Raw genomic sequence first — 23,895 nt, 5'->3', positions numbered from 1 at the left:
ATGTAACTGAAATATTTGACCTTTGACTAATATCTACCCATTTCCCTCACCCTCAACCCTTCGTAACCACCATGCTAATTAACCTGTTTCTCTGAGTCTGTCTTTTTTAGATTCCATATGTAAGTGAGATCATACAGTATTTGTCTTTATCTGACTTATTTCGCTTAGCAGTAATGCCCTCAAGGTCCATCTAAAATTTTGTATATGGCAAGATTTCCCTTTTTCTCATTGCTGAATAATATTTCATCATATCTATCTCCCATCTTCTTTATCCATTTATCTGTTGATATCTGTATGAAGTTGTTTCTGTATTCACCTGTACTTGCTCGTATTCCCATCAAACTTTGAGATTGGATTAATAAACTATTCAGCCAGTCTTCCAGGCAGAGGGCATTAATAAACAGTCAGAGAAACCAGGGGAAATCTCTCAAGCCTGGTGTGAAAGTTTCTGTGGTTTCTTTCAGATGAGGAAACCACATATCTTCTGTTTGAATCCAGCTCTAAGTATGTCGCTTTTTAAATTTCATGCTATAAAATAGTATATAACCCCCATGTTCTATCAGGGCCACTCAGGCTACACTCTAGGGATTCATAAATAGACCTCTAACCGGGGGATATGGGGATATACGTATGCATATAGCTAATTCACTTTGTTATACAGCAGAAACTAACACAACACTGTAAAGCAATTATACTCCAATAAAGGTGTTAAAAAAAAAGGTATTTGTTGAAAACTGAGTGAATTCACAGTGCAAACAAGGTTTGATTGGCCTTCAGTTTCCTTGTGGGGGAAGAAGCCCATAGTTGAGCATCTTCCATTGCTTTCCCCACCTTCTCAGGATGGTGTTTGCAGAAAAGCCTTGTGTCGCTCAGCCCTCACTAACTGCGTCCTGCTTTCTTTCCAGGATGAGAGTCTGTGCTAGGTCAGTCTTGCTGTCTCACTGGCTCTTTCTGGCCTATGTGTTAATGGTGTGCTGTAAGCTGACGTCTGCCTCCAGCCAGCATCTCCGGGGACACGCAGGTAAGCCCTTTAAGCTCGTTAAGCACCACTGAGATCCAGTAATAAAACCCTTTCAAACACCAAAGCCCACATTTTATTTTATTATTAAAAAAAATTTTAAATTTAATTTAATTTATTTATTTTTGGCTGCATTGGGTCTTCGTTGCTGTGCGTGGGCTTCCTCTAGTTGCAGTGAGCAGGGAGCTACCCTTCACTGTGGTGCACAGGCTTCTCATTGTGGTGGCTTCTCTTGTTGTGGAGCACGGGCTCTAGGCGTGTGGGCTTCAGTAGTTGTGGCACGTGGGCTCAGTAGTTGTGGCCCGCAGGCTCTAGAGCACGGGCTTATTAGTTGTGGCACATGGGCTTAGTTGCTCCGCGGCATGTGGGATCTTCCCCGACCAGGACTCGAACCCGTGTCCCTTGCATTGGCAGGTGGATTCTTAACTACTGTGCCACCAGGGAAGCCCCCTAAGCCCACATTTTAGACACAGGTAATTGACAAAAGCTTTTGATGGTGTGTAACTAACCAGAGGAAGCATGAAATACAACAGGGTAAAGCAGTTTAAGAGTTTGATGCTTAAAGAGTGTTGTTCCAGACACCTATCTAAAATGTTCTCCAGGTTTTTCCTTTTTTACCTTCTCGTTTCCTGAGTACACTTCCATTTTTTCAGTGATTTTTCTCAAAGAATCCTGGAAAACCAGCAGCACTTTGTGATTATATACTCCAGCTTCCTTTGAAGGCAGAACATCTTCATTAATAAACTTAAATGAACACTTCCAGGGCTATAGTGAAGGGAGCTTTCAGATAATTTTAAGACCCCTTTAAGAAAAGATGGTGAATGATTGAAAAAGAAGAAAGGAAGAAAAGAAAAAAAAAAAGCGGTGGTAACTTTTACACAGGGCCTAAAATAGAATGTCTGACGTTTTAGAGAATCATTCTGTTAATTTCTAGTGAGACCCATGGCTGTAGTTGCTTATTTCTAAAGAAAGATGAAAATAATCAGTAAAGTATCTGTGTGTGTATGTTCATGTGTGTTTCTTGTCCCCTTTCCTTGTTACATCTACATTTACAGTGACACAGACTTGGAAACTCCCCCGAGAATTGTGTTTTCCTGAATAATTCATATTTGTCAGTGGACTTGTTGTCAAGCAATGAATTTGCTGTCTCTGCTTCAGTAATTGGAGGTGTGGCAGTGCCAGGCATGCTTTGACTTTTTAGTGAAAGAGTGAAGCTTGAACCCTAAACTATGTATGCATCAGGATTGTAAAGTCTCTCTCCAAGAAAGTATGTAGAGAAGTTTGTTAGTTGTCCTTACCCTCAGATATACAGCAGGTGAAGCTCTCTACTTAGTTATTCTGATAAGTTAAGGTTAAGATTTAATTTTAGGCTTAAGTTTTTTTTTTTAATAAAGTTATTTGTTTATTTTTGGCTGCATTGGTTGTTCGTTGCTGACGCAGGCTTTCTTTAGTTGCAGCAAGCGGGGGCTACTCTTCATTGCGGTGAGTGGGCTTCTCATTGCGGTGGCTTCTCTTGTGGCAGAGCACGGCCTCTAGATGCACGGGTTTCAGTAGTTGTGGCCCGTGGGCTCAGTAGTTGTGGCTCGCAGCCTCTAGAGCGCAGGCTCAGTAGTTGTGGTGCACGGGCTCAGTTGCTCCATGGCATGTGGGATCTTCCTGGACCAGGGCTCGAACCTGTGTCCTCTGCATTGGCAGGCGGATTCTTAAACACTGTGCCACCAGGGAAGTCCTAGGCTTAAGTTTTTAAACTCTCTCATGACTCGGTTGTCCTTAAGCAATAGTTTCAAGAAGACAAGAAAATTAATGATTGAAATTTTAATGAATCAGCATAAAATCAATACCATTTGGCTGCTGTGAAAGTGCCCAGGGCTAGTTGGTTATTGTGTTGTGTATATTTTGATGAGCTTGCTCTCAAGGATAGAGCATTTGAAGTCATCAGTGTTATCTGTTTGATACACATCTCGTTTCTTGGGTGCAGGTAGAGAGTCAGGCTAGGAAAGAAGCAAAGCATTTCGGGGTGGGGGGTTATCACCAGCACATTTCCAGATGTCAGAAGATTATGATGAAAAATGATTAAACTTGGAGGAAACAGGGGACATGACTGAACCTTCAATATTTCTTTATTTTCAATATTCATTTATTAAAAGGCATTACACTTTGGTTTTTTTTCTTCCAGGTTAGATTACTTATTTTTATCACCCCTCCGCACCCAAGATATACACACTGGTAGTCTTTTTTTTCTTCTTTTTTAAAAATTTTTATTGGAATATAGTTGATTTACAATGTTGTGTTAGTTTCAGGTGAATCTGTTATACATATACATATATCCACTCTTTTTGTAAATTCTTTTCCCATACAGGCCATTACAGAGTATTGAGTAGAGTTCCCTGTGCTCGACAGTAGGTTCTTATTAGTTATCTGTTTTATATATAGTAGTGTGTATATGTCAATCTCAATCTCCCAATTTATCCCCCCAGCCCCCCACCCCCCGACATTGGTAGTCTTTATGCGAACCTTCACTTTTAAATCTTTGTGGCAATCCTCATTTCATACCATAACCCTTTAAATTTGGAAAACGTGGAACTGTAGTGATAAATCTAAATTAAGATTAGAATTGTGTACACAAGAGATGCAGTGTCTTCCATATAAGCAAAGACCCTCCTGCAACAGGGAGGGTGAGAAGTCTGAGCAAAGCCTTGGCAAGTTTTGCGCAAGAAATGAAATTTTCATCTTAGAATTTCTAGATGATTTTATTTGGATTCTCAGCCCATTTTTGGTTTCTTTTTGTCTTTTGGGGGATTCTTCCTGCTTTCGTTTTTGGAACTTAAGTCCTTCTCACCCCTTATCTTAACAACCCTCAAAGCAATCAGGACTGGTTCCTGCCCACAAGGGGCTCTCCTCTCTCACTGGGGCTGCAGGCTGCATGAAGAACCATCTTTACAGAAGTACAGCCATGCCTCATTTTATTGCACTTAGCTTCTTTCTTACACTTTCCAGATCTTGCATTTTTTACAAATCCAGCGTCTTTTGGTGCCATTTTTCCAACAGCCTTTGCTCACTTCACGTCTCTGTGTCACATTTTGGTGATCTTCGCAATATTTCAGACTTTTCCATTTGTACTCTATTCGTTGTGGTGATCTGTGATCCGTGATATTTGATGTGACCCTTGCAAAAAGATTATGGCTCGTTGAAGTTTCAGATGATGGGTAGCATTTACAGCTTTGAAGTATTTTAAAATTAAGGTATGTGTATTGTTTTATCAGACAGTATCCTATTGCATACTTAATTGACTACAGTATAGTATAAACATCACTTTTACATGCACTAGGAAACCCAAAATTTCACATCTTGCTTTATTGCGATATTCCCTTTATTGTGCGGGTCTGGAATCAAATTGGCAAATTCCCTGAGGGCTGCCTGTACCCTTTGCATAACCGCAGATGAGGGCTCCTGAATCCTACTGTGAAGTCTTACTCCCTCGCGGGTTTCTTAAGCTGTGTCCTTGATGCCTGGAATATAATGGGTGCTAAATAAATATTTATTAATAGGCTCATTTTGCCCATTTGTCACCCTGTGATCAATTACATAGTTTTCTCCTGGTGGTAAAAATTCCGAAACATAATAGGCAGGTGTGAAAAGATAGGCTTTTAACTTTTTGTTGACTATTAGGGGTCTCCAGAGAAACAGAACCAACACAACTAGTTTATTATTGATATAAGGTATTGGCTCACACAGCTATGGAGGTTGAGAAGTCTCATGACCTGCAGTCTGCAAGCTGGAGACCCAGGAAAACCGATGATGTGGTTCAAAGGCCTGAGAGCCAGAGAGGCAATGGTGTAGATTCCAGCCTGAGTCTGAAGGCCTGAGGTCCAGGAGTGCAGAGGGCAGGAGATGGTCAATGTCCAGCTCAACAGTCAGGCAAAGAACAAATTCAACCTTCTTCTGCTTTTTTGTTCTATTCAAGTCCTCACGGGATTGGATGAGGCTCACCCACAATGGGGAGGGCCATTGGCTTCACTCAGCCCCCAGCTCAAATGCTAACCTCTTCCAGAAACACCTTCACAGACACATACAGAAATAATGTTTAAGCAGATATCTGGGTGTCCCCTGGCCCAGTCACATTGTTAATTTCATATAACCTTCTAGGTATTGTTTTATATAGTCATCTATATTTTATATATTTTCTATACTATTTTAGATTTTATGTATCCACACACCTATCCTTCTAGAAAAAGGCATGTATATACCAGTATGTGTGTATGCACAGATGTCTCTTTGTGCACCCTGTTTTGTACCTTGATTTTTTTTTCTCCATTTAACAATAAAGTTTAGAGTTCTTTTCATGTGAGTGCGTGCAGATCTATATCACTCCCTGTAACATTGCATAGTCATGTATTGTATGGATGTGCCCTAAGTTATTTGATCACTCCCAGTTTTGGTGGACATATAGCTTGTTACCATATTTGTACAAATATATGTGTCCTGACTTCAGATGAATTCCTAATAGTGAAATTGCTGAATTAAAGTGCATGTAAATGTATGGGAGTAGACTAATTTCTGTGACACGTAGACCAAGTAAATATACATAATGGCTTAAATAAGAGAAATTGTATTTCTTGCTCATGAGTGCTGGGTGGGTGATGTGTCAGCTGGATGTTCTCGTCTACTGTGATCTTTTTGGAACCACAGTGGATGGAAGTTCTACTGTTTTCAACCCATGGCCTTAAAGGTTGTTCTAGAGTGGTCTTTATTCCAGCCAGCTGGAAGGGAAATGGGCATGGAGGATACACCTGGGAGGTGTTGATGAACGGGGTTAGATGCTGACTGCATCCCTTGAATTATCCTGCCATTGGCTGCAGCTGAGGCCCATAGCCACACCTTACTGCCTGGGCTGCTGGGAAACATACCCTAGCTGTGGGCCCAGTTCAAAGAGGAGACAATGATTTTTGGTGAGTATCCTGCAGCTTTTAACACAACGCATTAAGGTTTTAATAGTGCAAAGTGTCCTCCAAAACTTCTGGACTTAGTTATACTTACACCAGCAGTATGGTATGATAACTCCATACCATACCAGCAGTATGGTATGATAATAGTATGATAACTCCCGTTTCCCCAGACCCTCATCAACTCTGGGTGCTATCAGGTCTTACTGTTTTGCAAATATGGTAATGAAAACTGCTGTTGGATTGTCTTGCAACTCGTTTTTTTTCTTTGCGGTACGCCGGCCTGTCACTGTTGTGGCCTCTCCCGTTGCAGAGCACAGGCTCCGGACGTGCAGGCTCAGCGGCCACGGCTCACCGGCCTAGCTGCTTCGCGGCATGTGGGATCTTCCCAGACCTGGACACGAACCCATGTCCCCTGCATCGGCAGGCAGACTCTCAACCACTGCGCCACCAGGGAAGCCCTTGCAACTCTTTTTGACTAAGTACTCAGTGTGCTGGGGGACTATTTGTATTTGTTCTTCTTTGCACTATCTTATCCTTTATCCGTTTTTGTCTTGGCTCTATTGATTGTTTACTTGTCGATTTGTGAAAGCTCTTTGAAAACTGAGGACACCCAAGTCCTTTGACCATCATTTCCTTGTTTCTTCCTGCTTTTCCTTTGCCCACTACTCCCGTTCTAGCAAGGCTGTGTATTCCAGCAAACTGTGTGAGTGATGTGTGTGTGGTGTGTGTGAGAGAGAGAGAGAGAGAGAGAGAGAGAGAGAGAGAGAGAGAGATGGACAGAGATGGACAGAGATGGACAGAGATGGAGAGGGAACTGCCGGTGGCAGGGAGGTGTTGTACATTTCTCTGATGACCTTGCAGTGGCCACGTGGAGTTTCTTCCCAGAATTGCGCTCAGCTGGTGACAGGGTCAAGGGTCAGACCTGAGAAACTCTGGTCAGATTTTTGGGTGTATCTGAAACAGCCTGAGAGTGGGAGCAAGTTGCAGAGACTTAACTGAAGAAGCCTCTGTGCGGTGTCCAGAAGGACCCCTGACACCATCCCAAGAGTTTGTGGTTCATGCTGGCCAATTAAGGAACCCTGTCCCTATGAAGCCCTAGTTGGAAGTTTTTTGGATGCTTTTAATGGCTCAGATTAGGAGAGTGGCTTGTTGATGGCTGTGTATGAACAAGGAGATATTTTACAATCCCATTTCCACCCATACCTCTAAGACAGAGAGGGAGGGGAAGAATGTGGGACACCACCCCTAATTTGGGCAGATCGGATGGCGTATTGTTAGGTGTGGACCGAAGTTTCATTTTAGTTCAAGTGTAAGAAACAAAAACACACCTAATTTTCACAGGATTGGTGGTAGGAATCTTTCTTTAAGGCACATGGCATTGATAATCTTTCACAAGAGTCCAGAGGTAGTATCTTTAAGGAATTAGAAAACACAAAAGGCCGCTTTGTTGCTTTTAAAATCCTACCTGACATAATAATTGAGTAGGAGACATGGGCTTCTGTACCCCGATCTGTAGGAAAGGTGTGAGAGCCATTTGGTAGGTTAGTTTCTTTTAAAAGGAAGCCAGAGTTAACTCTGTTATTTCTTCAACTAGCAATTTGTCCTTTTGTTCCCTGTCTCGCCCCTCCCCAGCCCCATATGTAACATCATTTCCCCACGAGAAGGCAGCAAATGTAATGCAGTGGAAAGATGCTGATAGGTTCAGAAACTTGAGAGTCATTTGAAAGTAATTGGCTGGTTACATGATGAGTTTGGGACACAAAACACCCTACATCCTGGAGATTTATCCCTGGGAATATTTGGACACTTCAAAAATTTAAATTTTCCCCTTTGAAAACAGAAGCGTAGCTACTTTTCCGTTATAGCTGAGAGAGTTGGGAACTGGGGTGCTGCTGGCTTACAAGTTCATTTTAATAGTTCCATTTCTCCAGAGAGCTTTAAGTATGACTGGTTTGGGGTGTTTTCATTCCAGCAGATGCCATGGTGCCTAGCTGTTATTTAATATGCTCTGTTTTGGTGTAAAATCTCTTATTTAATGTATTCTGTCCAAAGTATTAAGGGCCCAAGAAACTGGAGCACAACTGAGAATGAGGCAGCAAAGCATAGGGGGTCTGGAGTCAAACATAACCCTGGTTATGCCACATCCCAGCTGTGTGACCTTATCCAGGTCACTTAACCTCTTTGAATTTGCTTCATTATCTGTAAAACTAGAATGATGTACATGCCTACCTTATGGGGTTATTGGAATGATTAGCTAAGAAAGTAGGTGAAGGGATTAGTACATAGTAAACACTCAATAAATGGTAGCTATTTTCATATTTAGAGGCATCCAAAATGAAAAGGAGTCTGGAAATTTTCAAGGAATGATTGACGGCTTTGTATGTGTAGGGAGATGTGATCAGTGGCTTAAGGTTTGAAGCTTTATCGTGTACAAGAGAAAAAGGCTTGTTTTTCATTGTCCTAGAAGCTGACCATAATGAAGAGAATTTCTTTATGAAGACTGGGGTTTCAGCCCAACCTTAAGAAAAAAGAAATTTCTAACAAACAAGGCTTCAAAAGCTGAAAACAGAGTGACCCAAGGATGCTGAGAGCCCTTTTACCTGCTGGCCTTCAGCCAGATCTTCAGTAGAGGGGGCACCTCACTACTGGGGGCTGGTGTCAAAAATTGTGACAGGTCTGAGATTTCTTGCAAGCTAACAGGATAGCATGTCAGTTTCCTGGATGCTTGCAGAAATCATGAGATCCCTGGGTCAGAGAAGGATTTATTCTCACTGCACACTAAGCAGCAGGCATCCAGGTTAGCTTACATTCTCCTTTCATACTTGGGCTGGTTACAAAACCTCTTTGGGGCTCAGTCTCTTCTTCTGTAAAGTGGGGATAATAAGCAATAAAAGTCATCCTTAAAGAGTTGTAATGAGGAGTCACTTAATGCCAGGGAAGTGCTAAGAATTGTGTTTGCGCAGTAAGTGTTTAATAAATGTTAGTCATCTTTATTGAGAACTGCCTTCTCCTTTTGAGTGAATCCTGTTTTATAGAGATTCTGTAATGTTTAAATTTATGGAAATTTAGGTTTTCTGTTTTCTCTGTTATAAATGATATATGCAGAATATGAATGTTGGGCTTGTGTGCTTTGGTGCCTTGTGTTGTTTTTAACTTTGGTTAAATTGCATGAAGAGTGCACCTAAGTTTGGGATCATATTTCTGTCCCCTATAAAGGCTGAATTTTTATAGGAACGCTGCTGATGATTTTGATCGGAATGACTATTTTAGCCCTAATCTTCCTAATAGAAGAAACTTCTATTTCTTTCCAAGCAATGCAGATGGTTTTGAAAAATATTTTGTCTGCATTGCCAGAGTTCTGACACTAGGGGGCAGGCAAGGCTTAGAAGAGCTTAATAGCGAGAAGTAGGACTCTAGCCTGATGCAGCCATTGTCTAACAGAAATGGGGGAGCCACGTATGTAATTTTAAATGTTTTATAACCACATTTAAAAAGTAAAAAGAAACACATAGGTTAATTTTAATAATACATTTTATTTAATCTAATACACCCAAATATGATCATTTCAACCTGTGGCCCAAGCCACATTCTAAGCACTCAATAGCTACATGTAGCCAGAGGCCAGTGTAATCTGTTTAGTACAGGGTAATGAATTGGGTCTTAACATTACTTTCTGAAAGATTAGAATTATGACTTATTTATATTTTCATGGGTCAATCCTAAGGCACAATGTTTTATCTCCCTTTATTTCACTTAATTTCTTTTTATGTTTTTGGTTTTAGTTCTTTTTATTTTTTTCCTAAATGATTGCATTTAAATTCACGAAAAGTGCCAGATAAGTGGGGTTTGTAGCCCTCAAAAAGTGTGGGGAAAATGGTTCCATTTCCTAATGAACTGCCCATATGATCATTCTTTGCAAGAGCATATTTCTTAGGGAGAGAGAAGTAGCAGGATAATTTGAAAGTGTATGTGTGTGTGTTGGTGTGAGTGATGGCTTCAGCCATCAAGACTTTTTAAAATAAATTTATTTATTTTTGGCTGCATTGGGTCTTTGCTGTGTGCGGGCTTTCTCTAGTTGCGGTGCGCGGGCTTCTCATTGCAATGGCTTCTCTTGTTGAGCAGCACGGGCTCTAGTCCTGTGCGCTTCAGTAGTTGTGGCATGCAGGCTCAGTAGTTGTGGCTCGCAGGCTCTAGAGCGCAGGCTCAGTAGTTGTGGTGCACGGGCTTAGTTGCTCCGTGGCATGTAGGATCTTCCCGGACCAGGGCTTGAACCTGTGTCCCTTGCATTGGCAGGCAGATTCTTAACCACTGTGCCACCAGGGAAGCCCAGATACAGTTTTAATATGGTTTCTTCCATAACTGTTTCCATCTTCCTGCCCTGCCCCCAATGAATGGTTACTTCTTTAACTGTATGGGTATATTTTTATGTAGGCAATTCTACAGGAATAACCTTTATTTTATAAACAAGAAAAAGATTTTGGAACGGGAGAGAAGCCTGTGTTTTGGTAGTGAAGAGGGCATCTATGTGATGATGCTTACTTGATTCTCTGTCTGGGGAGTTTTCCACTAAACAACATGGAGGCCCTACCATATCTACATTATATTTGAATCTTGCAAGGTGGAGCCCAGTCAACTATATTATTTAATAGTTGCCTGGTGAGTATCAGAACCACTGATTCAGAAGAACAAAAAATCAGGTTTGACTCAAGCTCTTGTTAAGCTACAGTTTGATTCAGGTGGTGATGAGTCTCCATTTCATTCTTACTACCTGTTGCCAGGCTGAGCAGAGGTGTGTTTTCTCCCTCTAACGGTGACCTCTGTATCCACCTTTTTGGAAGGACTGTGAAAATGCTTGGTCATTTTGCACTGGCAGGGCTGTTCCTGGATGCTAAAAGCTTGTAGTGTGAGGGATTCCATTGACCTCCCTTGGACCCTACATTATTTTTCTCTAGTTCCATCTTGATAGGCTCGTCTTATTCTCAATGTTTCATAAGAAGGGAAAGGAACAGATTATGTGGGGTATTAATATTTGACTTCTCATCTCTTTCCCTGCAAGTTCAAGTCCCAGTGCCACCGTCAAGGTCAGCTTTGCAAAATATTTGACAAATGAGTGTGCTTCACATTCTTTTTCATGGGGAGGAAGGGTTATTTCACTGACAAGAGTGAAGAATTTCAGTTCCTTAAATGAGCTTGTGAGCCACCCTATGTGGCAGAGCAGGCTTTTTCTCCTGCCCTTTTTTGTGTCTTTGAGGCAGAAGAGGCAACCCACGGCCTTGGAAGAGTTCTCTGGGTAGTTAGGAAAAAGATTCTCCTTACCCTTGAGAAGAAAGTTCCTCTTTCTTCTTTCAAGCCATGCGCTTGAACTTATCTAAACAAAGCCTACAATTTGGGGTTTAAAAAGCCAGGGGTCAGTATATCATCTGTCAGCCTTATCTGAGGAAATAAGAATCTTTTGTCCCATATAAGGAAAATAAAATCATTTGGTAAGAAGAATCAGCAGGTGTAAAGATGGCATGGGAAGGAAAAAGAGGGTTTGTGTCTTTCTAGGTGTAGCTTGGATGCTTGAAATATTTTGGTCCATATGGTGGTCTCAGAATAGCACAAGTAATATTATTAATATTAATATTAATTAATATTATTGAAGGGATATTCAAAAATCCATTAAAACAGATTAATTCACTCTGAGAAGACTGTGTGTTCAACAGTTAAAAACTTTTCCACTCCTTATGCCATGTGCCATCAATGCATATGTTTTAGGGAATGTCTGAAATCAGATAAGAACTATAACCAATTTGAACAGGCTAGGAGGGCCTGAAGGTGGGAGCACCTCAGACTGTGCTCTCTTTTCCTGTTTCTTATCTGTTGTGGAGAGTCAGAAAGGGAAACAGGAGAGAACTTTGTTTCAGGAAAAAAATAATATGGGCACAAAGTGAAATAAATCCACCAGCAGGTCATTTTTCTGTAGTTTGTCAATGACTTTGCACAGCTACCTGCTAAAGGGCTGGAAATTAATACCAGCAGTCCAGGGAGGGTTGGGGGACTTGAGCAGTTGGCACAGAGTTAAGGTGTGTGTCTTCTTCCCCCAAACCAAACACAGTTGTATGCTTTGCTATTGGGGAAGCGTTTGCAAGGCATTGTGGAAGCCATTTTTTGCAAGGGGAGCATTGAGAGTCTGATTGGATTTGAGCCATAGAAGTGAACTTGTTGCAGTTTTCTCTGCCTGTCTCCCTCCACAGATGTCCTGCGGTCATTAGGAGAGTTCCAAACTCTCGACCAGTGGAGGCCAGCGACTTTTAATAGGGGATATTCTATGTATTTGAGCTTTTGCTGGTCAATCTTATTTGATAGGAAATAATGACTGTATGTAAAGCAAGAAAGCAACAATCAACAATGTTTTTCTAGTTAGTGGACATCTAGAAACTTGAAACATTCACACTCAGCATTTTGGTTGCCAGGTGTGTGTGTGTGCGTGTGTGTGTGTGTGCTCCGGAAGAAAAATTACGGCGCTTGATCTCTCCAGGTGGGACCGAAAAGGTTATTAGCCTGTCTCTTCTACTGTATGTTGTGCTGATCTTGAGTTTGTTTTCCAATGTGCTGACTTGGTGACTCGTGGGTGTGTGACACGTCGGAACCTAGATTGTTTCTCTAAGTCACTGAAACCTTAAATTGAACCCTATTAATTTTAGAATTTGTGATGATCCTGAAATGATAGGGTTGACATTTACCCATGTGCCGTCTACGAAAGGAGATTTGCTAAGCAAATAAATAGTGTAAATATGTTTGCCTGGGAGCTGTTGAAGTTATCTTAAAAAATTGTCAAGTGCTTCGGAAGCATTTATTTAACATGAAATAAAAATGCTTGTGCCTTAGCTCGTGAGGTCCTAGCTATGTGAGTTATTGAATAACAGTTATTCAATCTCTCTGAGACTTTTGCTCAGTTTGCCTTTCCTGGAAATGGGTATAACAGCACCTTCTATCTCAAAGTGTTTTCGTGAGGTTTAAATAAAATAGTTCAGAGGAAAAGTTGGGGATTACATTGGGAACTTAATGCATTATTTTGATTTTGTTTTTTTTTTAAACAGCTTTATTGAGGTGTAATTGACATACAGTAAACTTTGCATATTTATAAGTGTACAGTTTGGTAAGTTTTAACATATATAATGTATATGTGTGTGTGTATGTATATATGCACACCCATGAAAACCATCTCCGTGGTCAAAATAATGAATATACCCATCACCCCTGAAAGTTCTCTTGTGCCCCTTTGTAATCAGTCCCTCTTGCCCCTACCTCCACCGTTGCCAGGCAACTACTGATCTTTTTGCCATTATAGATGAGTTTGCATTTTCTGGAATCGTGTTTAAGTAAAATCATACAGGATGTATTCTTTTTTTGTTTGATTTCTTTCTGCATAGTTGCTTTATGGTTTATCCGTGGTGTCCTGTGCATCAGTAGCTCATTTCTTTTAACTGCTGAATAGTAGCCCATCCTGTGTCACACACTGTGTATCCATTCACCTGTTGATGGACATTTGGGGGTGTTCCCAGTTTTGACTATTACAAGTAGAGGTGTTATGAACATTTCTTACAAGTGCTTATATGAACATATGCTTTCATTTCTCTTAAGGAAGTACCTAGGGAACAGAATGCCTGGTTCATATGGTAGATGTATGATTGACTTTGCAAGAAACTGTCAAACAGTTTTCCAATGTGGTTGTACCAGCTCACACTCCCCCCAACAGAGTAAGAGAGTCTTAGTTCCTTCACATTCCTGTCAGCACTTGGTATGATCTGTATTTTTAATTTTAGCCCTTTCACTAGGTGAGTAGTGATATCACATGGTGGTTTTAATTTGCATTTCCCTACTGACTAATGATGTTGTACATCTTACCATTTGCTTATCTGTATATCTGTGAAGTGTCTATTCACATCATGTGCCCATTTTTTAAAAAGTTGGATTGTTTTCTTAATATTGAATTTTGAAACTTCTTTATGTATTCTTAATATAATTTCTTCATCAGAGAAATGAATTGCAAATATTTCCTCCCAGTCTCTTCATTCTCATAAAAGTGTCTTTTGAAAAGCAGATTTTTTTTTTGATGAAGTCCCACTTACCAGTTTGTTCTTTTATGTACCATACTTTTGGTGTCTTTTTGCCTCTAATCTAAGGTCACAAAGCTTGTTTTCTGTGAAATGTTTTCATTTTAGTCTTTACATTTAGGTCTGTGATTCATTTTGAGTTAATTTGTGTATCTGTTGTACTTTATTTATTTATATTATTTATTTTTAAAATTTATTTATTTTTTATATTGTACAGCTGCATCTGGTGGCAGGCGTTTTTTTTTTTTTTTTTTTTAAAGAAACCAAAAGGCAAGTAGTTTATATAATAGACATATATGTCATTATGTATAAGCTTGGGTATAGTGGTAGCATAGTCAGATTACAAATAGAATCACTGTGAACTCACTAGTTATAAATAGAGACCAATAAAAATATGTTGGTTTAGGACTTAAAATGCCACAGTGATGCAACTTTCCAAAATGTTTTAACTCTCTATTTACATCGTGGCTGTATTCCTGGAAAATTCAATGTATATTAAAAACATGACAAAGAAAAAAAAACAACAAAAAACTGTGGATGAATTTATATGTAAAATGTAGCCAGGCACTGGGCCCAGGATAATAAAGATTCTTGACCAACAGGAATGCCCACCAAAACATTTGTAGATTGTATGGGACACAGGACAATTGTTCATTCGGTGAGACTGCCCTATGCACTGTAACATGTCTAATGTCCCAGCCCCTTATTCCACCCTCCTAATCATTGTGGCAACAGAACACCCTTTCTCCTACAAATTTCCAAAGCACCTGTGGGGCAGTACTGGTCTACCATCTTTGAGCTGGCCCAGCACTGTTGGCGAGATGGGGCCAGACTGAGTTCTCACTTCACTCTAGCTCTGCATTTATATGGATTGATCACGTCCCTTTAAAAGGCTTAGTATACAGTTGGCATTTTCTTTCAACATTTGAAATACACAAAACTTTCACTCCAAAATTCTATTCCTAGGACTTTGTCTTTTCATTCACTCAAGCAATTCTAGATACAAACAATGGATAGAAGGATATATATCACCCTTAACAGCAAATGCCTTTGAGTGTAGAATTGGGAGATTGGGGTATGAAGTGGGGACTTTGACTTTGTACTTTCTTTTTTATTTTTATTTTTTTTATTTTTATTTATTTATTTTTTTCTTGCGTTATGCGGGCCTCTCACTGTCGTGGCCTCTCCCATTTGCGGAGCACAGGCTCCGGACGCGCAGGCTCAGTGGCCATGGCTCACGGGCCCAGCCGCTCCGCGGCATGTGGGATCTTCCCGAAACGGGGCACGAACCCGCGTCTCCTGCATCGGCAGGCGGACTCTCAAGCACTGCGCCACCAGGGAAGCCCTGTACTTTCTTTTTTAAAAAAAATTTCATGTATTTTATACACATTAGTGTATACATGTCAACCCCAATCTCCCAATTCATCACACCCCCACCCCCACCTCCCGCCGCTTTCCCCCCTTGGTGTCCATACGTTTGTTCTTTACATCTGGGTCTCAACTTCTGCCCCGTAAACCAGCTCATCTGTACCATTTTTCTAGGTTCCACATATATGCGTTAATATGCGATATTTGTTTTTCTCTTTCTGACTTACTTCACTCTGTAGGACAGTCTCTAGATCCATCCACGTCTCAACAAATGACCCAATTTCGTTCCTTTTAATGGCTGAGTAATACTGCATTGTACCTATGTACCGCATCTTCTTTATCCATTTGTCTGTCGGTGGGTATTTAGGTTGCTTCCATGATCTGGCTATTGTAAATAGTGCTGCAGTGAACATTGGGGTGCATGTGTCTTTTTGAATTATGGTTTTCTCTGGGTATATGCCCAGTAGTGGGATTGCTGGGTCATATGGTAATTCTATTTTTACTTTTTAAGGAACCTCCATAGTGTTTTCCATAGTGCCTGTTTCAATTTACATCCCTACCAACAGTGCAAGAGGGTTCCCTTTTCTCCACACCCTGTCCAGCATTTGTTGTTTGTAGATTTTCTGATGATGCTCATTCTAACTGGTGTGAGGTGATACCTCACTGTAGTTTTGATTTGCATTTCTCTAATAATTAGTGATGTTGAGCAGCTTTTCATGTGCTTCTTGGCCATCTGTATGTCTTCTTTGGAGAGATGTCTGTTTAGGTCTTCTGCCCATTTTTGGATTGGGTTGTTTTTTATAATATTGAGCTGCATGAGCTGTTTATATATTTTGGAGATTAATCCTTTGTCCATTGATTCGTTTGCAAATATTTTCTCCCATTCTGAGGGTTGTCTTTTTGTCTTGTTTATGGTGTCCTTTGCTGTGCAAAAGCTTTGAAGTTTCATTAGGTCCCATTTGTTTATTTTTGTTTTCATTTCCATTACTCTAGGAGGTGGATCAAAAAAGATCTTGCTGTGATTTATGTCAAAGAGTGTTCTTCCTATGTTTTCCTCTAAGAGTTTTATAGTGTCCAGTCTTACATTTAGGTCTCTAATCCATTTTGAGTTTCTTTTTGTGTATGGTGTTAAGGAGTGTTCTAATTTCATTCTTTTACATGTAGCTGTCCAGTTTTCCCAGCACCACTTATTGAAGAGACTGTCTTTTCTCCATTGTATATCCTTGCCTCCTTTGTCATAGATTAGTTGGCCATAAGTGTGTGGGTTTATCTCTGGGCTTTCTATCTTGTTCCATTGATCTGTGTTTCTGTTTTTGTGCCAGTACCATATTGTCTTGATTACTGTAGCTTTGTAGTATAGTCTGAAGTCAGGGAGTCTGATTCCTCCAGCTCCGTTTTTTCCCTCAAGACTGCTTTGGCTATTCGGGGTCTTTTGTGTCTCCATACAAATTTTAAGATTTTTTGTTCTAGTTCTGTAAAAACTGCTATTGGTAATTTGATACAGATTGCATCGAATCTGTAGATTGCTTTGGGTAGTATAGTCATTTTCACAATATTGATTCTTCCAATCCAAGGACATGGTATATCTCTCCATCTGTTGGTATCATCTTTAATTTCTTTCATCAGTGTCTTATAGTTTTCTGCATACAGGTCTTTTGTCTCCCTAAGTAGGTTTGTTCCTAGGTATTTTATTCTTTTGTTGCAATGGTAAGTGGGAGTGTTTCCTTAATTTCTCTTTCAGATTTTTCACCATTAGTGTATAGGAATGCAAGAGATTTCTGTGCATTAATTTTGTATCCTGCAACTTTACCAAATTCATTGATTAGCTCTAGTAGTTTTCTAGTGACATCTTTAGGATTCTCTATGTATAGTATCATGTTATCTTCAAACAGTGACAGTTTTACTTCTTCGTTTCCAATTTGTATTCCTTTTATTTCTTTTTCTTCTCTGATTGCCGTGGCTAGGACTTCCAAAACTATGTTGAATGATGGTGGTGAGAGTGGACATCCTTGTCTTGTTCCTGATCTTAGAAGAAATGCTTTCAGTTTATCACTGAAATGATGTTTGCTGTGGGTTTGTCGTATATGGCCTTTATTATGTTGAGGTAGGTTGCCTCTATGCCCCCTTTCTGGAGAGTTTTTTAAATCATAAATTGGTGTTGGATTTTGTCAAAAGCTTTTTCTGCATCTATTGAGATGATCATATGGTTTTTCTTCTTCAATTTGTTAATATGGTGGATCACATTGATTGATTTGCGTATACTGAAGAATCCTTGCATCCCTGCGATAAATCCCACTTGATCATGGTGTATGATTCTTTTAGTGTGTTGTTGGATTCTGTTTGCTAGTATTTTGCTGAGGAACTTTGCATCTATATTCATCAGTGATATCTGTAATTTTCTTTTTTTGTAGAATCTTTGTCTGGTTTTGGTATCAGGGTGATGGTGGCCTCTTAGAATGAGTTTGGGAATGTTCCTTCCTCTGCTGTTTTTTGGAAGAGTTGGAGAAGGATGGGCATTAGCTCTTCTCTAAATGTTTGATAGAATTCACCTGTGAAGCATCTGGTCCTGGACTTTTGTTTGTTGGAATATTTTTCACCACAGTTTCAATTTCATTACTTGTGATTGGTCCGTTCATATTTTCTGTTTCTTTCTGGTTCAGCCTTGGAAGGTTATACCTTTCTAAGAATTTGTCCATTTCTTCCTGGTTGTCCATTTTATTGGCATAGAGTTGCTTGTTGTAGTCTCTTCGGATGCTTTGTATTTCTGTGGTGTCTGTTGTAGCTTCTCCTTTTTCACTTCTAATTTTGTTGATTTGAGTCCTCTCCCTCTTGATGAGACTGGCTAACGGTTTATCAATTTTGTTTATCTTCTCAAAGAACCAGCTTTTAGTTTTATTGATCTCTGCTATTGTTTTCTTTGTTTCTATTTCATTTATTTCTGCTCTGATCGTTATGATTTCTTTCCTTCTGCTAACTTTGGGTTTTGTTTCTTCTTCTTTCTCTAGTTTCTTTAGGTGTAAGGTTCGTTTTTTTATTTGAGATTTTTCTTGTTTCTTGAGGTAGAATTGTATTGCCATAAACTTCCCTCTTAGAACTGCTTTTGCTGCATCCCGTAGGTTTTGGGTCATTGTGTTTTCATTGTCATTTGTTTCTAGGTATTTTTAAATTTCCTCTTTGATTTCTTCATTGATCTCTTGGTTATTTAGTAACTTATTGTTTAGCCTCCATGTGTTTGTGTTTTTTACTTTTTTTTTCCCCCCTGTAATTCATTTCTAATCTCATAGCATTGTGGTTAGAAAAGATGCTTGATATGATTTCACTTTTCTTAAATTTACTGAGGCAAGATGTGATCTATCCTGGAGAATGTTCCATGTGCACTTGAGAAGAAAGTGTAATCTGCTGTTTTTGGATGGAATGTCCTATAAATATCAATTAAATCTGTCTGGTCTGTTGTGTCATTTAAAGCTTCTGTTTTCTTATTTATTTTCATTTTGGATGATCTGTCCATTGATGTGAGGTATTAAAGTCCCCCACTATTATTGTGTTACTGTTGATTTCCCCTTTTATAGCTGTTAGCAGTTGCCTTATGTATTGGGGTGCTCCTATGTCAGGTGCATATATATTTATAATTGTTATATTTTCTTCTTGGATTGACCCTTGATCATTATGTAGTGTACTTCTTTGTCTCTTGTAACATTCTTTATTTTAGAGTCTATTTTATCTGATATGAGTATTGCTACTCTAGCTTTCTGTTGATTTACATTTGCATGGAATATCTTTTTCCATCCCCTCACTTACAGTCTGGATGTGTCCCTAGGTCTGAAGTGGGTCTCTTGTAGGCAGCATATAGATGGGTCTTCTTTTTGTATCCATTCAGCAAGCCTGTGTCTTTTGGTTGGAGCATTTAATCCATTTACGTTTAGGGTAATTATTGATAGGTATGTTCCTATGACCATTTTCTTAATTGTTTTGGGTTTGTTTTTGTAGGTTCTTTTCTTCTCTTGTGTTTCCCACTTAGAGAGGTTCCTTTAGCATTTGTTGTAGAGCTGGTTTGGTGGTGCTGAATTCTCTTAGCTTTTGCTTGTCTCTAAAGGTTTTGATTTTTCCATCAAATCTGATTGAGATCCTTGCCCGGTCGAGTAATCTTGGTTGTAGGTTCTTCCCTTTCATCACCTTAAGTATATCATGCCACTTCCTTCTGGCTTGTAGACTTTCTGCTGATAAATCAGTTGTTCACCTTATGGGAGTTCCCTTGTTTATTATTTGTCGCTTTTCCCTTGCTGCTTTCAATAATTTTTCTTTGTCTTTAATTTTTGCCAATTTGATTACTATGTGTCTCAGTGTGTTTCTCCTTGGGTTTATCCTGTATGGGACTGTTTGCGCTTCCTGGACTTGGGTGGCTATTTCCGTTCCCATGTTAGGGAAATTTTTGACTATAATCTCCTCAAATATTTTCTTGGGTCCTTTCTCTCTCTCTTCTCCTTCTGGGACTCCTATAATGCAAATGTTGTTGTGTTTAATGTTGTCCCAGAGGTCTCTTAGGCTGTCTTCATTTGTTTTCATTCTTTTTCCTTTATTCTATTCCACAACGGTGAATTCCACCATTCTGTCTTCCAGGTCACTTATCCTTTCTTCTCCCTCAGTTATTCTGCTATTGATTCCTTCTAGTGTAGTTTTCATTTCAGTTATTGTATTGTTTGTCTCTGTTTGTTTGTTCTTTAATTCTTCTAGATCTTTGTTAAACATTTCTTACATCTTCCTGATCTTTGCCTCCATTGTTTTTCTGAGGTCCTGGATCATCTTCACTATCATTATTCTGAATTCTTTTTTCTGGAAGGTTGCCTATCTCCACTTCATTTAATTGTTTTTCTGGGGTTTTATCTTGTTCCTTCATCTGGTACATAGCCTTCTGCCTTTTCATCTTGTCTATCTTTCTGTGAATGTCGTTTTTGTTCCACAGGCTGCAGGATTGTAGTTCTTCTTGCTTCTGCTGTCTGCCCTCTCCATATGATGTACTTTAATGCAGTTTGTGTAGGTAAGAAAATACTGCTCATTATAAATTCTCCCCGTTACCTAGGTGAAGTTGCTGAGAATACTCAAAAATAATAAAACCATAGATTTTTTTCAACAACTTAGGCATTTTAATGAGCCAGACTGTTAGTCCCACACTAATTAGTGTGAATTAGTGAGTTAAAAGAAAGATGTGCAATAATTTAAATAATACAGCACTTCAGATAAGAATATTTGAAAGAGAGCGTGTTTCTGAAGCTTTGAACAGTGAGAGGACCATCAACATGGAAGCCAGGAGACCAGCTCTTCCTTCAGACTTGGGCAATAATCAGTCGTATAGACCATGACAAGTTGTTTAATCTCTTGGCATCAGTGTCTACAGCTGTCATGCACAGAAGTTAGATGAGTTTTTATGTTCACAGTGTGCACCTCTGCCCAATAGGGGTGGGCAGATTCTTACAGGTCTTTATGTTCGTCTTGGCACCAATAATTGACTAGGTTGGTTAGATGTCCCTCAGCTGAGGGTAGTTCATTTTTCAAGCATGTGTTGATGGCATTTGATGAAGAAAATAGAAATTGACTTAAAAGGGCTTTGATTTCCTATTAATGCTGTGTCAGGTCTACATTTTCGTAATCAAGGAGTACAGCAGTGCAACCACTGTCTGATTGGAAATACAAACCTTATTCTTACTAGTAAAATGTAGTCTCACTCATTTTAGATGTAGTCTCACTCATCTCAGTGATCTTCTAAGAGTCTTTCATGCTTCGAGATGTAATGAGGCTGTGAGGTCCTAGTTGATCAGCATTTGTGGCCGGTGGGTTTTAGCATTGCTGAGATGCCAGTTTGTTCTGATGGTTCCAGTCCCAGGTTTGTAAATGTCTCGACTCTCCTCACTGGCCCCTGACAGTGTTCCTCGCTCTGCTCCATCCACACTGCTGATGGCTCAGAAGGTGGCATGGGTGGTAAGTATGGTGATGTATATCACTATTAGAGTATATTCATAGCTCGGGCTGAAGGGTAGAGTTAGAACCTCTCTCTGTGAATATCCTATAACATGTGCTAGCTTGGAACCCCTCAGGAACATGTTTAAAAAAACAGGTTAATTAGGGTGAAATGACACATCCTTGTAGGGACTGTCGTGTGATCTATATGTTGCTCTCTGCTTATTTTTACTAACAGTTACATGTGTTTACAGACACACACAGACATATCATATGTGGTATTTACAAATTGCTTAGAGTATTTTAAATGATTTCCTTTGCCGTCCTATGAGTTTTATTTTATGCATTTACAATATTTGTTCTGAGGGGAAGTTTGTAGACTCACTATGGCACAAAAAAGGTGAGGAATTGCTGTGAGCCTTTCCAGCTGCATCTTAGCCTACCTGCCCTTCACAAGTCCCCTAAGTCGGTAAGGGTTGCTGGTAGCAGGGGCATCTCACAGCTTCATCAAGAACTCTTTACTCTTTCCCTACAGGGAAGTGGTTTGGTGGTCACGTGGGAAGCTGCTCTGTCATGACGTCAGGTATCCACAAAGATGAGTTTCCCCTCAGGCCAGTGGGGAAAGGGAATAGGAGGCAGAAGTGGAATAAATTGCATCATATTGTGATGTTGGAACATGGAGCTTATATGTGACTGATTCGGGGGCCATCAGTAAAGTTGCCATTGTAGGACTTCCACCCCATCAGGTGTCCAGTATTGAATCTCCATTCCTGACACTTGTCTCAATCTGCGTTTCCAGCAGGTGGGAATCAGATGACAGGTCACAGATGCCTTGGTTTTCTGGTGAGTCCTTGTGCCCTTTTCTCATTGTGGAGAGAGGAGCAAGTAAGTGCTTGAACATCTCCAGGGCTGTGGGATTTTCTCAGAGGCTGTGGAGCTGGGCTTCAGGGAGGTGGGCACGCTCTCCTCTATGGCAAGTTCCAGCAGCGTGTCCTACTCTCTGCAGGCATCCTGCTGGACAGCCAGCACCTTCAGCGCTTTCCCTGCCTAGGTATACACATCTTTTGTGGCCTTTATCATTGGGTGTGAACATGATTTGTGTCAGTCTCCCTTTCAAGGTAAGAGTTCCTACAGGGTAGGCAGAGGCATCTTACTTTTGTTTCTGAAGGTACCTGGCACAATATAATTTAAAAAAATTAACAGAGTGAGTGAATATTGAATATCATAGGATATTTTCTCTCCTAAGGTAAAATTTCCCAGGGCCTATCATCTCAGCTTTTCAGGATACAAGTGGGAGGGATTTTTGCGAGTTAGTTCCTGAGAGTGAATGAAGAACAAACCAAGATTCCAGGTGCTGTGGAATATTCCGTCATGAATGTCCATCGCAGATGAATTTCTTCATTCTCTTCGTAACGGACGGTTAGATTGCTCCTGCTCTCCAGTATCCTGAAACAAAAACAAAACAAACAACAAGAAAAGTGCACTCGTGATAACCCATGTAAATGTCCCTGTATGGACCTGTTCAGGAATTTGGGGGATATATGGATAGGTGGGAGGGATTATTGGGTTGCCAGGGAAGGGAGTGCATAATTAACATTACAAAATAGTAACAGATGGCTGGCCACAGTGGCCACTCCTCAACAGTCCTAGAAGCTGTGTATGAGATGTCCTCTTTGAAAGGAAAGAATTTGAAGGCAGAGATTTTAGAAAATAATATCCATGCTTCGCTTGATCAGTTTCATAGGGGTCATAGCCCACTGATTAGCATATGTGATTAGTATTCTGGGTTAGCGACCTAAGTACTACATAAGTGCTTGTGGACTTAAACTATTCTTTACAACCGTAGGATTCAAGCATTCTGCATACATAATAGGCATTCAATTTCAAATTCATAGTATTGTAAGAAAATTTGGTGCTAGGAATACTTAAAAAGTGGGTATTGGCCACTTGAGAATGAAATATTAGATTCTCCTTTTGTTAGAGTTACAAGTGTTCACGCTGGTTGGTGAGCTCTTGGCAAAGCTGTGTGATGGGCCGTCTTGGTGCAGCTTTCTCTGCTCAGATGCAGTGCAATTCGAGGTTGATGCCTGGTTTGGAAGTTCTCTGCCTAAATTATTTCCATTATTTCCCAAGTCTCAGTCCATTAACCAACTTGATCAAAAGGCCAAGAAGAGAAATGGCATTCTCGAAATATTATTGGCATTTTGCGGTGAATGCTAACTACTGTACATTTATAGCCGATTAAGTTTTGCTCTCTCTATTTTATTATGGATTATGACAGGGATTTTGAGACTGAGTTCTGTGAAATAATAAATAGAACTAGCAAGGTCATTTTCTGCCTGACCAAAGGTAAACTTTGCAGCAGGAAGACATGAATGAAGAAACAGGTTGAGTTAAACATCTTGGGCGGGGGAGGGAGGGATTCAAGATATTCAGAAATAAAGAGAATCAAACAGATACCAGTTATTTATTGCCAGTGATTTGATATATTTTTTCCCACCAAAAATTTGAT

The 23,895-nt window shown here is 40.0% G+C and overlaps 1 protein-coding gene across 1 annotated transcript in view; it reads left to right on the top strand.

The window, feature by feature from the left end:
• TAFA4 (TAFA chemokine like family member 4) overlaps positions 1 to 23,895 on the top strand; it is a 140,503-nt gene that overhangs the window by 4,427 nt on the left and 112,181 nt on the right. Inside the window, exon 2 of the mRNA XM_007447672.1 lies at positions 906 to 1,021. Within this exon, the coding sequence (XP_007447734.1) occupies positions 906 to 1,021 (116 nt within the window). The remainder of the gene's footprint in view (positions 1 to 905; positions 1,022 to 23,895) is intronic.

Source organism: Lipotes vexillifer, unplaced genomic scaffold (assembly GCF_000442215.2).
Source record: "Lipotes vexillifer unplaced genomic scaffold, Lipotes_vexillifer_v1.1 scaffold1008, whole genome shotgun sequence".
In the NCBI taxonomy this organism is placed as follows: domain Eukaryota; kingdom Metazoa; phylum Chordata; class Mammalia; order Artiodactyla; family Lipotidae; genus Lipotes; species Lipotes vexillifer.
This window is presented reverse-complemented; position numbering and strand designations above follow the sequence as displayed.